At 65.5% G+C, this 11,265-nt stretch overlaps 3 protein-coding genes across 14 annotated transcripts in view; 2 read left to right on the top strand and 1 right to left on the bottom strand.

The window, feature by feature from the left end:
• Positions 1–166: 166 nt before the first annotated feature.
• On the top strand, positions 167–2,882 carry NDUFAB1 (NADH:ubiquinone oxidoreductase subunit AB1). The gene is made up of 4 exons (XM_068699781.1): positions 167–480; positions 594–681; positions 1,769–1,880; positions 2,722–2,882. The coding sequence occupies exons 1-3, from the start codon at positions 217–219 to the stop codon at positions 1,858–1,860; spliced, it is 444 nt and encodes a 147-aa protein (XP_068555882.1). The 5' UTR covers positions 167–216; the 3' UTR covers positions 1,861–1,880; positions 2,722–2,882.
• A 733-nt stretch (positions 2,883–3,615) lies between these two features.
• On the top strand, positions 3,616–11,022 carry LOC137865058 (collagen alpha-1(I) chain-like). The gene is made up of 11 exons (XM_068699779.1): positions 3,616–4,111; positions 5,580–5,699; positions 5,859–7,646; positions 7,805–7,917; positions 8,001–8,059; positions 8,178–8,335; positions 8,465–8,627; positions 8,714–8,905; positions 9,280–9,504; positions 10,076–10,229; positions 10,422–11,022. The coding sequence occupies exons 1-11, from the start codon at positions 3,622–3,624 to the stop codon at positions 10,494–10,496; spliced, it is 3,537 nt and encodes a 1,178-aa protein (XP_068555880.1). The 5' UTR covers positions 3,616–3,621; the 3' UTR covers positions 10,497–11,022.
• The window catches only part of TNRC6A (trinucleotide repeat containing adaptor 6A), a 67,338-nt gene continuing 66,598 nt past the window's right edge, over positions 10,526–11,265 (bottom strand). For all 12 annotated transcript variants that reach the window (XM_068699773.1, XM_068699766.1, XM_068699767.1 and 9 more), the window contains one exon: positions 10,526–11,265. This exon is cut by the window's right edge and continues 2,042 nt beyond it. The gene's annotated coding sequence lies outside the window, so the exon portion shown is untranslated.

Here is an 11,265-nt window from a genome sequence, read left to right as displayed (position 1 = left end):
TTCCCCGGGGACCGGGGGGAGTCGCGGAGGGGCCGGGGGTGTCCAGGGGTGGGGGGGTCCCGGGGGTGCTGGGGGGGTCCCCGTGGGCACCCGGTGCTGCAGTTCTGCAGTTCCCCCTCCCGCCGCCAGGGGGCGCAGTGCCCCCCCCTCCTCCCGCCCCCCTCGGGTCGCGGTGCCCGCCGGGCGCGGCGCGGTGCGTGCCGGGAAGAGGTCGCCATGGCGGGCCGTGTCCTCTCCGCCTGCCTCCGCCGCCTGCTGCCCGCCCGGCCCGGCCTCCTGGGGCCCGGCCCCTCGGGGCTCGGCACCGCGCGGCTCCGCACCCTGCGGCCCGCCCGCCTCCCGCAGCCGCTGCCCGGCCCTGTCCTCGCTCTGCCGCCGCCCTGCCGCCGGCTGTCCGACCTGCCCCCGCTGACGCTGCCCGCCATCCGCGAGCGGGTGCTCTACGTGCTGAAACTCTACGACAAGATCGACCCCGAGAAGGCGAGCGGGGGGGATTTGGGGGCCTGAGGGGGGTCGGGGGGGGTTTGGGGGCCTGGGGGGGGTGTTGGGGGTCGGGGGGGGGCCGCGGCGCTGAGCCGGTGCTGTCCCCGCAGCTGACGGCCGAGGCGCACTTCGTGAAGGACCTGGGGCTGGACAGCCTGGACCAGGTGGAGATCATCATGGCCATGGAGGACGAGTTCGGTGAGTGCGGCCCCGAGCGGCGGGAGGCGCTGGGCTGGGTGGAGCGCGACCCCCAGGGGGCACGGCCCGGCTGCAGCACAGACCAGGCCCTGCGGGCACAGCCACCGCCCTGCCCCACTGCCCGCAGCGCCCCGGGCACCCCCAGGGCACGGCCGGGACAGGCAGGGTGCTGGGAACGCACCAGCAAGGACAGCAGGCACCTGGTGAGACCGCTGCACATCGGCCTGCATCGGCACTGGGAAACCACGCATGGTCAGGACTTCAGCTAGCCAGAACGTTCATCATCTTCAGTACTTGGTGCTGCTAGAATACAGCTGTCCTTTTTTTTTTTTTTTTTTTATTAATTATTTGTATTTCAAATTTTGGTTCACTTTGGACTTCCTCATGCTTTCATTTGGAGATCTTAAATTCTGCAGTACATGCCTACCTTGTGCCATAAATGTCCCCGGGTTATGGTTCCTATAAACAACCCCAAAAGCAAGGTAGAATGTTTTACTTTCAGAGCATTTACTGATGCTATATATATATTTAATCCACTTGCAGCACACCTTGGGTGGGTTGTTAGTGCGTGGCCATGAGGACTAGAAAGAGAAGAATCTCCAAATCCTGGAACATTTTTCTGACCAGTTCACTGCCGAGAGCCCTCACTCCCTGTCCCAGGCAGCTCTCTGAGCTCTGGAGGAGCTGTTTGCTGCACGAGTGCTCAACAGCAGGCTCTGAGCTGAGGGGCTCTGGGCTCTTGCTGCCTGCAGTTACCCAGAACATCCCCCTTCAGGCGTATGTGGTGTTGTGTTGGCTCTGGGGAGGCATCAGCAGCTTTAATTCTGTGTGAGGGGGCACTGGCTGGCCTGGCAGCCCCTGCTGCCTGCTGTTTCTGCCTGGTCTCTTATCCAGAATCAGCACCACGTAATGTGTAACACAGCCTGAAGCAGCGTAGTAATGAGATGTGGACTAACTGCAGTGGAGCCACAGCCCCTGCGTGTTTCTCCTCAGCCACGCTGCAGGCATCTGAGCCAGCAGTAACTGCTTCCTTCAGCCTTGCTCCCGTTTCCGTTGTTTTGGGCTAAATATGTGTACTTTCTTCCAGGGTTTGAAATTCCTGATGGAGATGCAGAAAAATTAATGTGTCCACAAGAAATTGTAGATTACATTGCAGATAAGAAGGATGTTTATGAGTAAGAGCCATTCTTCAAAGCAGAGTAAGTACGAGTGTGTCTCTGCGGCTGTGTGGGGTGGTGGCTGCGCACACAGGGTCCCCGTGTGATGCCTGCAGAGGGGAGCGTGGCGCAAGGTGACCGACACTGGATGGCAGGGGGAGGCCAGCAGCTGCCTACTGAGCTGGGAGGATGAGGTGTGCGTGGCTTTGGAAGCATCTCCTGCTCCCAAAAGAGAGGGTGTGGGGCTCGGCGACCTTTGATCTCGCCCCGTTGGCACTCCAAGCACCGCAGTTATCCACTGGTCTTTCATTCAGCGGTGAATTGATGAGGTGGTCACGGACCTCCATCCTGCTGCTGCTCCTCAGCCACTCACAGGGCGTGCTGGGCCGCGCTGTGTCTGCCAGCACAGCTCCGAGCTGCTGGTAGCAGCTGCTTCTTCCTCACCCGCCCAGCCTGGGGCTGCGGCAGGAAAGGAAACGGGCAGGAAGGGGCAGGAAGGGGTCGTTCAGCGACCGCCTGCGAGGCGCTTGGGGGCTGCAGGGGAAATGAGCTGCTGGCCTCAGGCCAGCTGCGGCAGTAGCAGGGGGGCACGTTCCTGTTTGTTCCTCTTCTCTGCGCTTCTCACCTCCCCCCATGCTCTTCCATGGGACTGAGGTGTGAAGGGGCAGGGAGGGAGCTGTGCCCGTTTGCTGTGTTCCCTGAGCCAAGAACGGGTGGGATAAAGGTGAGAACCCTGGGATTCTCCTGCCCACATCTCATTATGTCGCCTCCTCTGGTATTCTCCAGGGCTTGTCTTGTCTCCGCCTGACCAGCTTATTTTGTGCCTAAAGACGGCACTTCTCACTTGATGAAATATTAAATGTCTGATTTTATTTTTTAACAGGAGATGTCTACCACTAGGACGGGGCTGATGTCAGTGGGTATGAACATAAGCGCACATGCTGTACTGTTGCTGCTTTCATCAGAGAGTTGTTGGACGTTGTATTTAAAGCTGTCTGAATATATTGTCCTTTAAAACCAAGAAGGAATAAATATATAAGACCATTGTTGTGTTGATGGCTTTTCTCTTTCTCAGGTGCTGGCTCACTGTGCTTAGTCTCGCTGTGAGACACTTCTGTAAGCCAGGCTTTTGCCAGCAGAGTGGCCTTTGCTCAGCCCGGGCTTGTTGCCCTGCGAGGTGGAAGCGCTGCCTGCCCAGCACGCTGGGTGTTGGGTGGGTCCGTTGGGCTCTGAGGCTGGCAGAGCAAAGGGGCGTTTTGCCATTCATCTGTGTGTGAAGCTCCAGCATCCCCTGCACAGCCCATGCTGCCGGCACCAGGGCTCTGTACCCTCTGCTGCTGAGGTGGTCGCCTTCCCTGTGATCTCGCTGCTAGTGGAGTCTGCTCTTTCCAATAAACTGCCCTCTTTCTACCTTTACTATTTATTTTGTAACTGCTGGTAAAAACAAGCCAGTTCTGTGTGAAATGTTTCAGCTTTCTTCATGGAAAGTAAAGGGGGGAATGACTTCGCTGCAGCAGCAAAGCAAAATCACAATCACATCGGTGTTTCTGTAAGCCCAGCTCATCTCAGCATGAGAGGCTTGCTTTAAGTCTCTCCTGAGACAGAAACAAAAGTTATTTCTGGACACTACACAGTTTTTCCTTTGAGCCAAGAAACACTTTCATATGTCAAAGCGGCACTGCTAGGCTGTGAGCCAAGAAAGTGTCAGTAGATAACATATCCTCCGCTGGCAATCAGGGTGAGGGGATGGTGGAAAATAAGCCCGGGTCTGTTGGTGCCGCACATGGTGCCGCGGTGCGGTTGTTGTGCTCAGAGCCTCCCCGAGCAGCGTTTGGCTTCCAAAACGGCCCCGGGGCGCCCGGGCGAGCTCTGCCCGCAGCCCTGCAGGGCCCGAGCTTTGCTCTCGTGGCGTGGGGGCCGCTGCTGTCAGACCCCCCTTGGTCGCTGCCGCCCCTCAGCGCGCTCCCGAACGACCCAGCCGGGGGGAGCCCGCCCGCTTCGGCCACCGGGGCGCGCCTCGACGCCCCCCCCGGGGCTGAATTCCGCCTCCACCGGAGGGACCTCGCCCAGCCCCGCCGCTCCCGGGGCCGGGCCGGGCAGCGGCCCCCGGGGGCGGGCGGGACCGGCCGGGCCGGGCCGGGGGCTGCGGCTCCCCGGCGCCTCCGCCCCGCCGCAGCGGGGGGGGCTTCCTGCCGCCGCCTGGCCCAGAGCCGCCCGCGCCGCCGGCACCGCGGGCACCATGCGGAGGCTGCCGCCGCTCCTGGCGGCCGCAGGTGAGCACCGGGAGGGCAGGGGCGGGGCGGGACGAACGAACCCGGGGCCGGGGGGCGGCGGAGAGCCCGGGGAGAGAGCCCGGGGACGGAGCCCGGGGACGGAGCCCGGGGCCGTCGCCGCCGCCCCCCGGCCCCGGGGATGCGCGGCCCGGGCTCGGGGCGGGGGCGGCTGCGGCACCGCGCGGGGCTGCGGCCGGGGAGGGCTCGGAGCGGGGCCGGAGCCCGGCGGCAGCCCCGGGCCACGTGCGGGGGCGCGGGGCGGGGGCACGGGGCGGGGGCGGCGGCGGCACCGTCGGCTGTGCCCGGGGGGCTCCGGGCGGCCCCGGCCCCGCCTGGGCGGGGGGCAGCCCACGGCCCGCTGGGGAGACCGCCCGGGGTCCTGCCCTCGGCCCCCGTTTCCCCTCGGGATGCTCGGTGCCCCCCCCCCGCCGGGACAGCGACCTCGTCCCGGGTCCCCGTGGCGGTGCCGCTGCCGCTCGCGGCCGTTTCTCCCCGAGGGATGCGGGGGGGGCTCCGGAGCATCCCGTTACCCGCTGCCCTGGGCAATTCCGCCCCCCCCGCCTGCCCCTCCGGGCCGTGGCCGCCCCTCGGCTGCGGGGCCCGGGGGCTGCGGGGGCGGCCGGGGGCTGCGGGGCGCAGCGGTGGCCGTGCCGGGGCGGGCAGCGGGCGGGCGGCAATGCGGCAGCTCGGGGCAGGATTTGCAGAGCGTTCCCCGAGACAAAGGCAGGTGGCTCCCAGCTGGGTTTTCAATAATTCCGCAGCTTTTCCTTTCGCAGGAAATGGCTCCCGTGCCGCAGGGGGTCACCCGCCCGTGGCTGCCCCCCAGGAGCTTTGTGCGATCCCAACCCAGCGGCTCGCAGGGTGCCGGCGGTGCTGGGCTGCGGCCCTGCCCCTGCCCCTGCCCCTGCCCCTGCCCCTGCCCCTGCCCGGGCCTGGTGCTGGTCCCGCTGGGCATGGTTTGGGTGTGGGGATGTTTTCTGGCAGCGGGTCCTGCCCCTGTGGGGCCGAGGTGCCCGGGCTGGTGGCTCCCATGGGGGCAGGCAGCAGCCAGAGGCTGACCCCGCTGGGGTTTGCAGGGGGAGCCCGGCAGAGCGGGGCTGTGCCTGGTGCCCGGCTCAGGGCTGGTGTGTGGAGGGAGTGCTGGGAGGACTGGGAGTGCTGGGAGGGCTCAGCCTGGTGCTGGTGGTGCCTTCGGAGGTGCGAGGCCGGGGGTGGCCGTGCCATGCTCCACGTGGTGCCGTGGCTCATGCGCCCCTGGCTGCTGTGCTTGTGGCACCCGTCGTGGCTCTGTGCTGGAGAGCTCGGGGCTGGTGGGGCTGTGAAGCCCCCATCCCTGCCCTGTGGGGTCACTGCTGCGTCCCGTGGCTGAGAGGAATGGGGCATGCAGCGCATGGTGCCCTGTGCCGGTGCCTGATGCGGGTGCTCTCTCCCCTCTCTCCCCTCTCTCCCTCCTCTCCCCTGTCCGCAGTGCTCATGGAGTGCTGTGCGCGGCTCTGCCCTGCTCTCGGCAGCGGGACCGGCTCCACGCTGGGCACTGCCACCCCCTGCGCCCACCGAGGGAACGGGACAGGCGAGCGCTGCCGGACAGGTACTGCCACGGCCGTGTCAGGGCTTGGAGCGGGACCGTCCTGCTCCCAGCCCCTTGTCTGTGGGGTGGCTCCGTGTGCTGGTGCTGTGCTGTGAGCTCGGGGTGCTTGCCCACGGGTCAGCCCTGCTCAGCATCCCCCCACCCCTGCCTCTCCCACAGATCCTCAGCAAGGAGCTGGCGCGGGGCAGGTGCCGACACCGAAAGCCACGACGTGGCTGCAGACGGAGGCTGAGCTGCTCCCCTTCCCTGGCACCCCCCCAGGGACTGCTGAGCCCCCCAGCACGGAGCCAGGGGGCTGGACCAGCAGCGAGGGCACAGGGCCCACAGGGGGGCCCGGAGCAGGCACTGGGGCAGGGCCCCCTCTGGCCATGGGTGCTGCTGAGGCAGCCGCAGGCAGCCAGGGGCCGTCTCCTGCCAGCCTGGGGAGGGGCCTTGGTGGGGGCCCCTCTGCAGCCCCCACGGAACTGGACCCAGCTCCAACCACCAGCTCTTCCCTCCGGACTGAGCCTGTAGGAGATGAGATGGTGGAAGGTGCCACAGGCCCGCTGGGGACCCTCCTGCATTCACCATCCTCTGTGACGGTGCCCAGCCCCACTGGGGAGCACTGGGAGACCCCCAGTGCCCTGCCGGGACAGAGCCCCACGGGGACAGCACCCGCACAGAGCCAGGGGGGCTCACACAGCTCCTTGCACCCAGAGCCGGGGGCCAGGGAGGGCCTGGGTGCCACCGCCCGCCTGGGTGACAGCAGCCCAGGGACGCACCAGAGCAGCGCAGCGGCCACAGGAAGCCCTGGGCCAGGGACAACGGGGACATCGCCCTCTGGGGGGGGGCTGCAGAGGTTGCTGAGCTCCCTGGGGACACTGGGGGAGGCAGCAGGAGGCCGGGGCGCTGAGTCCCACCCATGGCACAGGACGGATGCAGCCTGGCAGGGTCCCCGCGCTGCCTCTCGCCCCTCTCCACCGTCCCTGGGGGCTGGTGGCCACGGGGGGCTGATGTGGCAGCCCGGGGACCCCACGGCCAGCACAGCCCAGCCGGCTGCGGGGACGGGGCCAGGTTTGCCTGTCCCCACCGCCATGGCCAGCACCCCAGGGGTGACATCCCCCAGCCAGGAGGGAGCCCTGGCCCTGACCGTGGGGGTGTCGGGGCCACCCAACACGGAGGGCCCCCCTGAGCCCCGCCGCATCCCCCTGCACCAGACGTGGCCCTCGGTGGCCCCTGGCAGCTCCACGGTGGTTCCCAGTGGGGTGCCCCAAGGCAGCCCCACGTCCCCCCAGCCCACCCCAGCCACCAGCTCAGCAGCAGCCCCCTCGCCCACCCTGCAGCTGTCCCTGGGGCTCGACCCCACTGCAGGAACCCCCCCAGCAGGGTCCCCAGGGCCTGGACTGCCCCACACTGGCTCTGGGGGGCACCGTGCTGAGAGTCCCCTGATTCTGGGGGAGACCCCAGAGGGGGTGGTTGATGGTGAGCACTGGGCAGCCACTGCCCAGCCCAGCTGGCAGCCGGGCAGCCTGCCCCCCCCCACAGCCCCTGCCCCGCACCCGCAGCCGGCTCCGTCCCAGCCTGCCTCCTCCCTGGGGGCAGCCACCACTGCCAGGGCCGCTGCCACCCTCCCAGCTGCCACCCCCAGCCCAGCAGTGCCTGGGGACATGGGGACAGTCACACCAGAGCCCAGTGCTGGTGTGTGGCAGGGGGGTGTGGAGGGGCTGACGTGGGGGCCCAGCGTGGTACCGGGGCCCCCCCAGCAGCCCACAGATTCCTCCGGGACCCTGGGCCACCATGGGGGCTCCGCGTCCCCTCCATCTCCTGGGGGCACAGACCTGGGCCAGGCACCGAGCAGCCCCGGAGAGCGGCCGGATGCTGAAGCCCCCGGACCGACAGCAGAGCCGGCCCCAGCAGGGAGGGCCCCCCGGGTGTTCATCGTGGAGGATCAGCCGCCCCTCCTGCGAGGTGGGTCCGGGGCACGTGGGACTCTGGGACCCTTCCTGGACGTGGCAGGAGGAGGAGAGCCCCACGGAGCCGTCTGCGTGGGGGTGGTGGCGGCCCCCAGGGCGGGCAGTGATGGCAGTGAGGGTTCCTCATGTGCTGAGCCCTCTTGCCTCCCACAGCATCCCTCCTGCGTGTGCCCTGCGAGCTGGTGCTGGACATGGGCTTCGTCCCTGCCCTGCAGGATCCCGCATCCCGCGAGCGCCGTGGTCTGCTGCACAGCTTCAACAGGACGGTGAGCCTGGGGCTGGGGCTTTTGGGGGGGCTGTGGGTGGGGGGACACCGGGCTGCATCCCACCCAGCTTCCTCCCCCCGCAGGTTGCGCCCCTGTTCATGTCGGTGCCCGGCTTCCTGCGGCTGGAGGTGACGGGGATCAGGTAGGGGCTCACGGGGCCCTGTGGCACCCGGTGCTGCCAGGCTGCAGATCTGGACCAGGACCCGCAGCCCTGGGGGGGGTGTCCGGGCCCCCCCCAGATGCGCTGTGTCCCCCCGCAGGGAGGGCAGCGTGGTGCTGGAGTACGACGCGCTGTTTGCAGCAGAGCGGGTGCAGGCGCCGGGGCTGGGAGCGCTCCTTGAGGCCGCGCTGGGCTCTGGTGGCACCCGGCCGGGGCTGGCGGTGGGCGCTGCCCCCGTCCTGCGCAACGTGGCCCTGGGTGAGTGCAGGGGGGGTGCGGGTGCTGCTCCGAGCCCTCGTGTGTCCCTCTGGGCTCAGGGCTGGCTTGGCCCCAGCCCTCGGCTCTCTGGGGTGGAGGGGGCACAGCCGAGCTGTCATCTCTCTGCAGAGCGGCCGCTGGACCCCTGTGCTGAGCTCTTTGCCTGCCGGGCCGGCTTCGCCTGCGTGGCTGGGGCAGACGGGAACGCCACCTGCACGTCCCTCTGCCACCGCGACTACTGCAAGAACCACGGCATCTGCACACACCCCCGGGACCGGGGGCCGCTCTGCCAGTGAGTGCTGGGGGTGGAAGGGACCGGGCCGTGCGCCCACCCCCGGGCTGGGGGTGCCTGTGGCTGATGCCCCCCCCTTGCTGCAGGTGTCCCGTCGGCAGCGATTTCTGGTTCATGGGGCTGCGCTGCGACTATCGGGTGACACAGCAGAGCCTGCTGGGCATGGCCCTCGGGGTCCTGTTCAGCATCGTCCTGCTGGGCGCCGTCATCGCCGGCATTGTCATCCGCCGCTTCAAGGCGCTGCTGCTGGAGGCCAGGGCCGACCAGACCCGGAGCAGGTGGGGGCCGTGTGGGGACGGGGGGGGCTGAGTGGTGGTGGGGGCAGTGTGTCTGCAGTGTGCCTGCCCCCAGCATCGCCAGAGCAGCTCGTTTGGGAGTGCTGTGGTGGGGCGGTGGCTGTGCTGGCCCTGCTGCCCCTCCCGTGGGTGTGTGGTCCCACTGTGGGGCTCGGCCCTGTGGAAGGGGCCTCGGGAACGTGGCCAGAGGGTGTTTGGTGGGAGGGAGCAGGACTGGGGCCTGGGGAGCTGCCCTGCCGGCTGCTCTCGCAATTTGGGTGGGGACACGCGCTCTGTGCCGGCTGTGGGGTCAGCGGGGAGGTGCGGGGGCACCGCGGGGCCTGGTGCTGCTGTAACCGCCCGGCCTCGCCCCGCAGCTACCGGCGCTTCTGCCGGCTGGACGACGTCTCGGCCCAGTACTGGTCGCGCTCCTGGCTGGCGTCGGCCAGCTCCCTGGACAACCCGGCCTTCACCCACTCGGAGGAGCTGCTGCACCTGCAGGTCCTGGACAACGGCTGCTGCGGCTGCCGCGAGGCCCCGGCCGCTGGCAGCGGCCCCAAGCAGCGCCCCGCGCCCCCCGCCCGCCCCGCGCACAGGCCCAGGTAGCGCCTGGCACCGCCGCGCTCGGCTCCGGGGGATTTATCAGCAGGGCTGCGGTCAGCCCCGCAGCATCCTTCTGCCTCCCGGGGGAAATAACTGCGGTTGGGTGGTGGTTTTCTGTCTGCCAAGCACGGGGAGCTTTGTGTGCAGGGTGTGGTGGAGCTGCTGAAGGGCTCACAGCTGCAGCAAAAAGCGTGTGGCTGCAGGCGTATGTGTACGAGCTGATAATAATACATAATCGGCTCCCAGAAATGGAAAAAGGGAGCTGGAAGCTTCCTGTTTCCGAAGTCAGCTGCACCCAGTAGCCTCCCCCCCAAGGCCAGCAGTGTTTGCACTGGAGCAGGGAGCTGGGAGCCAGGGTGTACCCAAAGCCTGGGGCTGTCCCTTTGCCCCCACCCCGGGTCAGCGAGCCCCCAGGCTCTCAGAACAGCCCCTGGTCGTGCACCACCAGCACATTGTACACACAGCAAAATAATGGGGCAGGGTCCCATCCCAAGGGGCCTGGGCTGCTTCTTGAGCAACAGCTTTTCCCCCTCCTGCCCCTGTTTAATTTCTAAGTGATTTTCTTCTCAGTTTCCATTACGACTGGGACACAAGTTCCAGCAGCGTGAACGATCCCATGGTTGACTCAGGAAAAGCCAGCGACATCTCTGTGTCAAGTTGGCCCATGGAACCCATCCCGTGGACACCCTTCCCCATCCTCCACCACCTTTCCAGGCAGCGACCGGTGAGCGCAGTGGGAAGGAGCTTCAAGCTGCGGCTGGCAGGGCCCCGGGGGGGCAGCCGGGGTGCACCCTGCCTCTGTCCTAGCAGGGGGTGACTGCAGGGAAGCAGCCTCGGGGCAGTGCTGGGAGCTATCAGCTCCCCCATAGAGGGCAGAGCCGTGGTCCAAGACCCCGTTCCGTTACTCTCTCCGCAGCACAAAGCCAGGCGGCCTCACTCTTACTGCGAGGGGATGGAGCTGGTCAATCTCGAGAGGAGCTGGACAGCCTGAAGGCTACAGACTAAAACACAGGCAACAAGTTTCAGCTTTAAAAACCAACCACATTTTATTTCCACGTAACAAGCTCAGTGAAAGAATTGCAAACACTTTGACAATACAATCAACGCAGGTGTGATGTCAGTTCCACTCGATGCAGAGTCCTGAAAGATTATCTGCCAACTTTTTCACCACGGTTTCAGACCAGACTTCAGAAGCCAGCTTTGGCTTGGGACAGCGTCTTTCATAGTAAGTAGCTACAGATAAGTGTCTAATAACACACAATGCTGGCATCCAACAGAGTTAATGACTTACATCCGGCAATTTGAAAATAAAGTCTAACAGTTTTGAAGTCACATCATACTATGTACATATATGGTCTGCCCTATAGCCATTTCAGAACAAGCTAAGCCACTGTGAAAAGTGAAATACAAATTAAGCGCTGCTGCATTGTTCATCATGATTAATGTAAATGAGGTATAAATTTAAACACCAGTACATTTTAAGCATTAAAGTTTATTTTCAAAAAATGCTCTCCTTATTTGCAAGTGTCCTCTTGAGCATCTAGCTGGGCACAAATGGTGGGTGGGGACGCTTGAAAATGGGACATTTGAAGTATACCAAGGATGAGGGCAACAGGATTCCAAAGGTGCTCGAATAGAAAAGGAAAAGCAAGCTGCAGTTTTCTACACTTAGATTCTCATCTCATAGTGGGCACATTGAGGGAGATTTTTGCTAGAATAAAATGCAGATTTGTTCATAAAAAAAATCAGTTTGCTAAAAG

Source organism: Anas acuta, chromosome 15, assembly GCF_963932015.1.
Source record: "Anas acuta chromosome 15, bAnaAcu1.1, whole genome shotgun sequence".
Lineage (NCBI taxonomy): Eukaryota > Metazoa > Chordata > Aves > Anseriformes > Anatidae > Anas > Anas acuta.
The sequence above is the reverse complement of the archived record's forward strand: the minus strand, read 5'-3'. Positions and strand labels throughout refer to the sequence as shown.

Bases quoted from the DNA above. Each gene is read 5' to 3' on its own strand.
- NDUFAB1 (XM_068699781.1), top strand. From the start codon at position 217: ATGGCGGGCCGTGTCCTCTCCGCCTGCCTCCGCCGCCTGCTGCCCGCC. The intron at 481-593 runs GCGAGCGGGGGG...CTGTCCCCGCAG, and splicing joins ACAAGATCGACCCCGAGAAG to CTGACGGCCGAGGCGCACTT. The intron at 682-1,768 runs GTGAGTGCGGCC...ACTTTCTTCCAG, and splicing joins GGCCATGGAGGACGAGTTCG to GGTTTGAAATTCCTGATGGA.
- LOC137865058 (XM_068699779.1), top strand. From the start codon at position 3,622: ATGGTGCCGCGGTGCGGTTGTTGTGCTCAGAGCCTCCCCGAGCAGCGT. The intron at 8,628-8,713 runs GTGAGTGCTGGG...CCCTTGCTGCAG, and splicing joins GACCGGGGGCCGCTCTGCCA to GTGTCCCGTCGGCAGCGATT. The intron at 10,230-10,421 runs GTGAGCGCAGTG...CTCTCTCCGCAG, and splicing joins ACCTTTCCAGGCAGCGACCG to CACAAAGCCAGGCGGCCTCA.